Here is a 6,997-nt window from a genome sequence, read left to right on the forward strand (position 1 = left end):
TTTTAACAAAAGGCCCTTCAACAGTTCAGTGATGAATCAGTCAAACAAAACAAATAGATTTGCATGTAATTGTTGTGGTCAGTCATACGAATGCACTTTAAAGGAATATTTCACAGAATCTGAATGAGATGAGTGCTCTTGAGAAATAGACTTGAGAATAATCTGATATTGACCTATCATGTATTATTATACTTATGTTAGACATATTTAATGATAAATAGATGAGTAAATCTAAGACAATATATGTTAAGCATGTTGTAAAAGAGGAAATATATAAACATAAAAGGAGAAAAGGAGAGAATGTTACAGAAAACAAAAAACAATATATATATATATATATATAATTGTTTTTTGTTTTCTGTATATATGTATAATATGTTCTAAGTGTTCCTGTATGTCTGTGTTCTATTGTGAAAAAAGCTTAATAAACAAAGTTTAAAATAAAATGTTAGACATATTTAAAATGATATAAGAAACTACAGCAGTTTTAATTCACTTTTAATTAAAATTTTTTAAAAAAATTATAAAAACTCAAAAAAAAAGTTTTGCAGCTCAAACTAAAGTCTGTGAAAACACCATGCGCAGAGGTATTTTAAAACTCCATGTAAACTGCATTTGAAAATAAACAAGATCAATTTATTTATATTTACACACATAACTTACAAGACATACATACACTTATCTCATTTTCTCAGTCATTCGGGGTGCCTATTGACATTTTGTAAAACATTCAAGGTTCAAACGCTAATATATGACAATCATCTCCTTAAAATCTTAAATAAATGTCTAAAAATCAAACTAAATCTCATTATACACACAGAAGTTCAACATCAGTCAACTCTAAACACCAACTGCCCCCTTCAGCTTTGTTTCCAACAGTATTTGTTTTTTTTATTTTATGTTTCCATTCAAAACACTCATTACAATTATAGAAATATTATATAATGTTCTGCATTTTTTTCTGTTATAAATATACATCTATACCATAAAAATTCAGTCATCAGTGTGACCATATAAATAATTTATATATTTAAAAACTATACGTTTGTATTAGCTCTCTGTCTACAGTCATTATTGGTTGAAAACATAGATGGTTTATAAAACAATTAGTCTCTATAAACAGTTATCTGTAGGCCTATATGAATGCAGAATCTGTTGCCAACGGGATTTTGTATGCCATTTGTAGTCATTTGTAGTCCGAGTAGTATTGACCAATCACATTTGAGAGGACTTGGTTGCATACAAGTAAACATTCCATGTGAAAAGCAAAAGAGGCAGAATGCCTTGGCCAAAATGCAATCTTGCAACCCGTCAGCTATCATCTGACAACAATTAAGCTTTTTATTAGCTCTTTTTAAAATGTATCTGCCTTCATATGCAGATATCCGTTTAAAGAGAACAGCCGAAATGCCTTCTGGACCATAAGTTAAGTTGTTTATTGCCAAATTGATAGTACAGCTAAGAGTTATGACGTCATGACCCCTTTGGCCTTTAAACCTGTGTCCAGTAGGCCCATTCATAATTCATCCACTGTGTAAACAATCTTTTGACTGGGTCAGAAAACAATCTTTACTTAGATTTAATTTATGTCTTGTGTTTGCCTGTGAATTAAAGGGGAAATTCAATTTGGGATTAATCAGGTCAGATACCTTATTTTTATTTTGATGACCTTTCAGATCACAGAAGGTGCTGCTGAATAAAGGTCACTAGATTAATGTGCTGTGATGGCTTTCAATTCCGCACTAATGGAATTTAACAATAGAAATGTTCTAACATACAACTTTAACTTTGTTAGCACCGTTTCCGTGTTTTGGTTGTACCCTTGAGGACAATGTGAGGTAATCCAACAGCCCATTTATCACAGGGCCAGTACTGTAGTCCAGGCAGAGAGTATGGTATCTCATAGTTTGCATCCAGGTAAGCTATCAGGGTGCTGCCATACGCCACAGCTATCACAATCAGAATGTGCCTGCAGGAAACATATAATGCAGATCAATACACGTGACCATGTCTTTGACAGAAACAACCCTGTCTCCTAGATGTTACATGTATGTACTATATTCTGCATGAACAGATTATGCTCTCACAGAATATTTCTTCCAGTATATAAATATCTTTGTTTTTCGACCACACAGAAGATGGAGGGAGGTGTTCGCAAAGGAAAGGAAAGGAAAGGAAAGGAAAGGAAAGGAGAGGAGAGGAGAGGAAAGGAGAGGAGAGGAAAGGAGAGGAACAAGAGGACAGGACAGGAAAGGAAAGGAAAGGAAAGGAAAGGAAAGGAAAGGAAAGGAAAGGAAAGGAGACAAGTAAGCCAGGATTTACCGGAAAGGAAAGGAGACAAGTAAGCCAGGACTTACCAGATACCGTGCAGGTAGCAGAAGTTCAGCTTCTGCCAGAAGCTGCAGCCAAAGCGGTCACTAATCCAGCAGGAGATGGCGAGCACCCACAGAGCCACCGACAGCTTGGCCAGTCGCAGAGCCTTCTGGTCAGTGCAGCTGAGAAAGAGAGACCATAACGTTACCATAACGAATCAAAACTGCACTGAGAACAGTTACAGATGGCCAAAAAAAACACACATACCATTTCATCTCGACAGCCAGAACGTAAAGCATATGGAGGCCGAAGCAGTTTAAAGCGTAGGCATTGGCTGTAGGTTTGACAAATGATGACAGTGTGGAGATGACAGTAACCACCAGGACGAGGCTTGAGAATGTGGACCTGTGTACGAACAGACAGAGAGAGAAAAAAGGCTTTGAGGCAAAGGTTCAAAAGGTTTGGAGTAAAATTCTGCTGGTGAACCAGAACTCTCTGGTGCTGCTGTTGAATAAGACTGCTCCTAAATTTCAGTATTTGTTCAGGCTTTAAATGAAGACATGCTGTCTGACTTCTGTCCAAAGCTTTGTGTCACAGCAGATCCACACTAATATGTTAGATATTAATCAAAATACTTAATCACATTATGCAAAACCTGAGCTGCGCAGGTAGTGTATAGTGGGTTCTTTCTCAGCTTCTTCATTAAAAACAGCTGCCGGCTGCAGCCACAAACAGCATTATGAGAGCACTTAAAGTGAACCAAATAAAAAGTTGACCTCTTACACCCCTGTGTGTGTCTGGTAGTCCTGTTCAGTAATCTATAATTCAGGAGGATCCACCCATGACTCTGATTAACTGTATTTAGGGCATTGGGACTCTCTTCAGGAGCTCATTAAAATTTAATTAATCTTTCCCACCTTGTGGTGAAACATTAACACAGGCCAGGTGGAGCTTTATTCTTTCACAATAGTGAGAACCCATTTCTGTCACATGCAGGTGAAGACAGCATGACAATGACAATGACTACAGTTGGGGCTGTCAAACAGGCTCCACAACCAGCACAGGTTTGGTTTCAGAGTGGCGTGCCTCAGAAACATATTGTGTCATTGTTTTTCTTTGCCTTATTAAAGGATTATTGAGCTGTGTGTGAGTCCTTAGTAACACATGGTGATGAATAGGCTGAAAGATAACAATCTCTTGGACTAACTGATTTTAGTTGACTAATTTACCTGTCTTTTATAAAAGAAGGGAAGAGTCTGCGAGGGAACCACACAGAATATCCCACTGCCAATACCCACAAAATGGACAGCTCATCCAACATCTGGCCAACGAAACTGAGTGTCATGTGGAAGTATGCAGAGAAGAGCCCTGCAATAAACAAACAGAACTGTATTTTTAATGTGAAACAATTCACGTTTTCATAGAAGACAGAGTGACAGAAGAATAAGGACTGGTGGCCGGTGGTTGCAAGATAAATCTGATGACTAAATGGATAGAGGAAAGAAGCGAAAACCTTATTTCATCTGCACTAATCTATGCACATTAAGTTTAAACTTTGAATTGTTAATGTTTTGGTCAAGAAAATTATGAAAATGCAACAACAAACTCCCAGATTCCAAAAAGATGTCTTAAAATATCTTCTCTATATCTATAGTAGAAGAGGAAGAAAATCTGAAAATATTCACATTTGAAGAACTGGAACAGCTGGAATTTTGCCATTTTTGCTTAAAAAATAATTTCAACGAGTGATCGATTATCAAAATTGTTGCAGCTTAATAACAGAATGCTGGTGTTCCTCAGGAGTCAAATGTGGGGCCATTTGTACCTTGCATGTATGCAACAATGTTCAATCTGTGTGAGGAAAATTTACGCTGAAAAGCCATTCACAGTGATTGACCCTAATGTCGAATCAAAACTGAAACAACACCTCACAGGTACAATGATTCATGACTCAGAGACGTAAAGAATATCAACTTTTCTTGATATTCGAACTATAATAACATTGGATGTAAGCACCCATTGATTTGTTGACTCTGGTTTTGAAGTTCAAGGTTGCCATTTTGGCTGCCTGCATCTTGTTTTTTCACAACCCAAAGTGTTCATATATTTAAAATGAACATCTTGGGTGTCATTGAATAAAACAGAAAGATAAACAAGACAATTTTAAGTTGACCACTGCCATTAGAGAGAATACCAGTTTAAGGTTCATCCGCTTCACTTTTGGATACAAACAAGATAACGTATTTAAAGTGTCGAGTACAACAGAGACAAACATGAACTAAAAAAGTGACTGACCTACAAATATCATCATGGTCCAGACCATGTGAATCGCCAGGTTCCTCTCTTTGGCGTAAGGGTGCAGAAGGTAGAGCATGATGGGAGATATGATGAAGAAAAAAAAGCTGCTGACCTGCAGAGAAAACATAAATCAATCAACAATCTTCTGTGAGATCATGAATAACAGACATTTATTTTTAATTTAAAGGGGAAAAGTATGACTACAGCTTGATTATAGATATTCTCCTGATAATATAAATGTTTCCTGAATTATATATTGACATAAAGGCTGCAGTATTGAGATAAAGTACTTACAGTGTTGAAGTACTCCACTACATGTTCAGAGTGTTTATAATTGTCTTCACACCAGTCGATTTCTGAACTTTCATATGAGAAAACTCCGGCCATCTTTTCACTCGAGTAGAAACCTGTCAGACACAGAGAGGATGGACGGATAGATAGATAGATAGATAGATAGATAGATAGATAGATAGATAGATAGATAGATAGATAGATAGATAGATAGATAGATAGATAGATAGATAGATAGATAGATAGATAGATAGATAGATAGATAGATAGATAGATAGATAGATAGATAGATAGATAGAATAATAATAAATAACCAATTATTTCTGACTGTACACCTGCAGTTTTACAGGCTTTTGTTGTTCTCCCTGCAGATAAACTGGTTGTGTATTTAGGAGGCCTGTGAGAGTGTTTGTATAGTTGGTTTATGGAAATCAGTTTCTCAGAGTTGTATCTATAAAGGTATTCAAATCTGACTTTGCGCCCTTTCAGAAACCCCTATGAAAGTAATTTGAATAGTCGTTTAATTGTGCTGAGAGAGAAAAACCACAACACTCTTGGATAATCTGTTTTAATCTGTATGTGTGTTACTTTACTCAAAAAAAGTTGAGATAAGTAACAGGGAAATTCCTGTGATTTATTTATTGCACTTTATTTATTGCAAGTTACTGGACTGGACTGGAATAATGTATTATTCTAGGCTACTTGCTTACTGATTGTATTTTTTTTAGTAGCGTCGGTACATTTGGTAATTCTGGTGCTTATAAATAAAGGACATTTCATAATTTTAAACAGGTGGTCTCAAATAACGATTGACAAATAGTTATGGTATATTAAGCGCCAATATGATAACTTTTTTATTTATTGTTTTCTCAGTTTTCATTTCTAGAATTGTCTGACAATGAAATACATTGTCATACATAATGTAAAATAATGATAATTGAAAAAGAAATAAAAGCTATTTGTTTAAGAAGCAGTCTATTAGATACCTTTGTATCATCATATCAGTGCAAAATCAGTGCACAATCCACATAGAAATTTTCATTCCAGCTCAAATATTCACTATATATCAGTAATTTATTATTTTGTCCCTAAAAATGATGATAATAATATCATCAAGTTAATAAATAATAAATGGATTGGTGGTTATGACACAATAAGTCAAAGATCCATTATTAAGGATGATTGTGTTTATATGACACAAACACACACACACACACAATAAAGTCACTATTGATCACCACGAAAGCACTCTCAGTCACAACAGAAACAACAACAGGAATATTCTAGTGATTTCTTGTTGAAGGTGTGACAGTTTCACACCCTTTCTAGTCGAAATGAACCAGAAAAATCGAATCATTTTTAAATGAATTTAGGAAAGGTGTTAATTAATGGTTTAGTGATCAGAAATGAATGGCTCTTACCTCCCATGCTGCTGCTGCTGCTGTCAGTGCTGCTCTGCTCTGCTCCAGGTGGTACAACAGGTGCATCAAGACTCTCCCGATCCTGTTGCACGAGCCTGTGACGTCACTAATGAGCGTGCTGAACGGTTTCACGTCTATGAGCCAACAACATGTCATCAAAGAAAAATGTCTGGAATAAACTGACTATTTTCCCATTTAAATATTGTCCTTTAAAGGGAAAACACTATGAATAAAGACAAATACTGTAGAAACTTTAAATTGAGGTAAAATAATTCTAAAGGCGCTGTAAACTCCACAATCAGTGCCTCAGTATTTGAGCATGTCAGCGCAATTATTGGGCTACATTTCATAGATTGTTTACATGTCAGAAACAGGACATGAAACATCATAAACAGAACATGGATGGACAGACTGATGGCAGCAACAGCAACAGGTGTTACAGGTAGCTGCAGGTTTTCTCTCGAAAAGAGGTTCAGCCGGTCCACCTGCCTCCGCTGCGTCAATTTCAAAATAAAAGCATGAAAGTTCTGAGTGGACGTGTGTGTGTGTCTGTGTGTGTGTGTGTGTGTGTGTGTGTGTGTGTGCGTGCGTGCGTGCGTGTGTGTGTGTGTGTGTGTGTCTGTGTGTGTGTGCGTGTGTGTGCGTGCGTGTGTGTGTGTGTGTGTGTGTGTTAC

The 6,997-nt window shown here is 36.4% G+C and overlaps 1 protein-coding gene across 1 annotated transcript; it reads right to left on the reverse strand.

The window, feature by feature from the left end:
- Positions 1-487: 487 nt before the first annotated feature.
- acer1 (alkaline ceramidase 1) lies at positions 488-6,340 on the reverse strand. The gene is made up of 7 exons (XM_059341586.1): positions 6,324-6,340; positions 4,906-5,018; positions 4,609-4,723; positions 3,543-3,681; positions 2,581-2,718; positions 2,358-2,495; positions 488-1,969 (listed from the first exon to the last, which is right to left on the reverse strand). Exons 1-7 carry the CDS (start codon positions 6,328-6,330, stop codon positions 1,792-1,794), a joined length of 828 nt encoding a protein of 275 aa, XP_059197569.1. The 5' UTR covers positions 6,331-6,340; the 3' UTR covers positions 488-1,791.
- Between the last annotated feature and the right edge of the window lie 657 nt (positions 6,341-6,997).

The sequence above is a fragment of the Centropristis striata genome, chromosome 9, assembly GCF_030273125.1.
Source record: "Centropristis striata isolate RG_2023a ecotype Rhode Island chromosome 9, C.striata_1.0, whole genome shotgun sequence".
Classification (NCBI taxonomy): Eukaryota; Metazoa; Chordata; class Actinopteri; order Perciformes; family Serranidae; genus Centropristis; species Centropristis striata.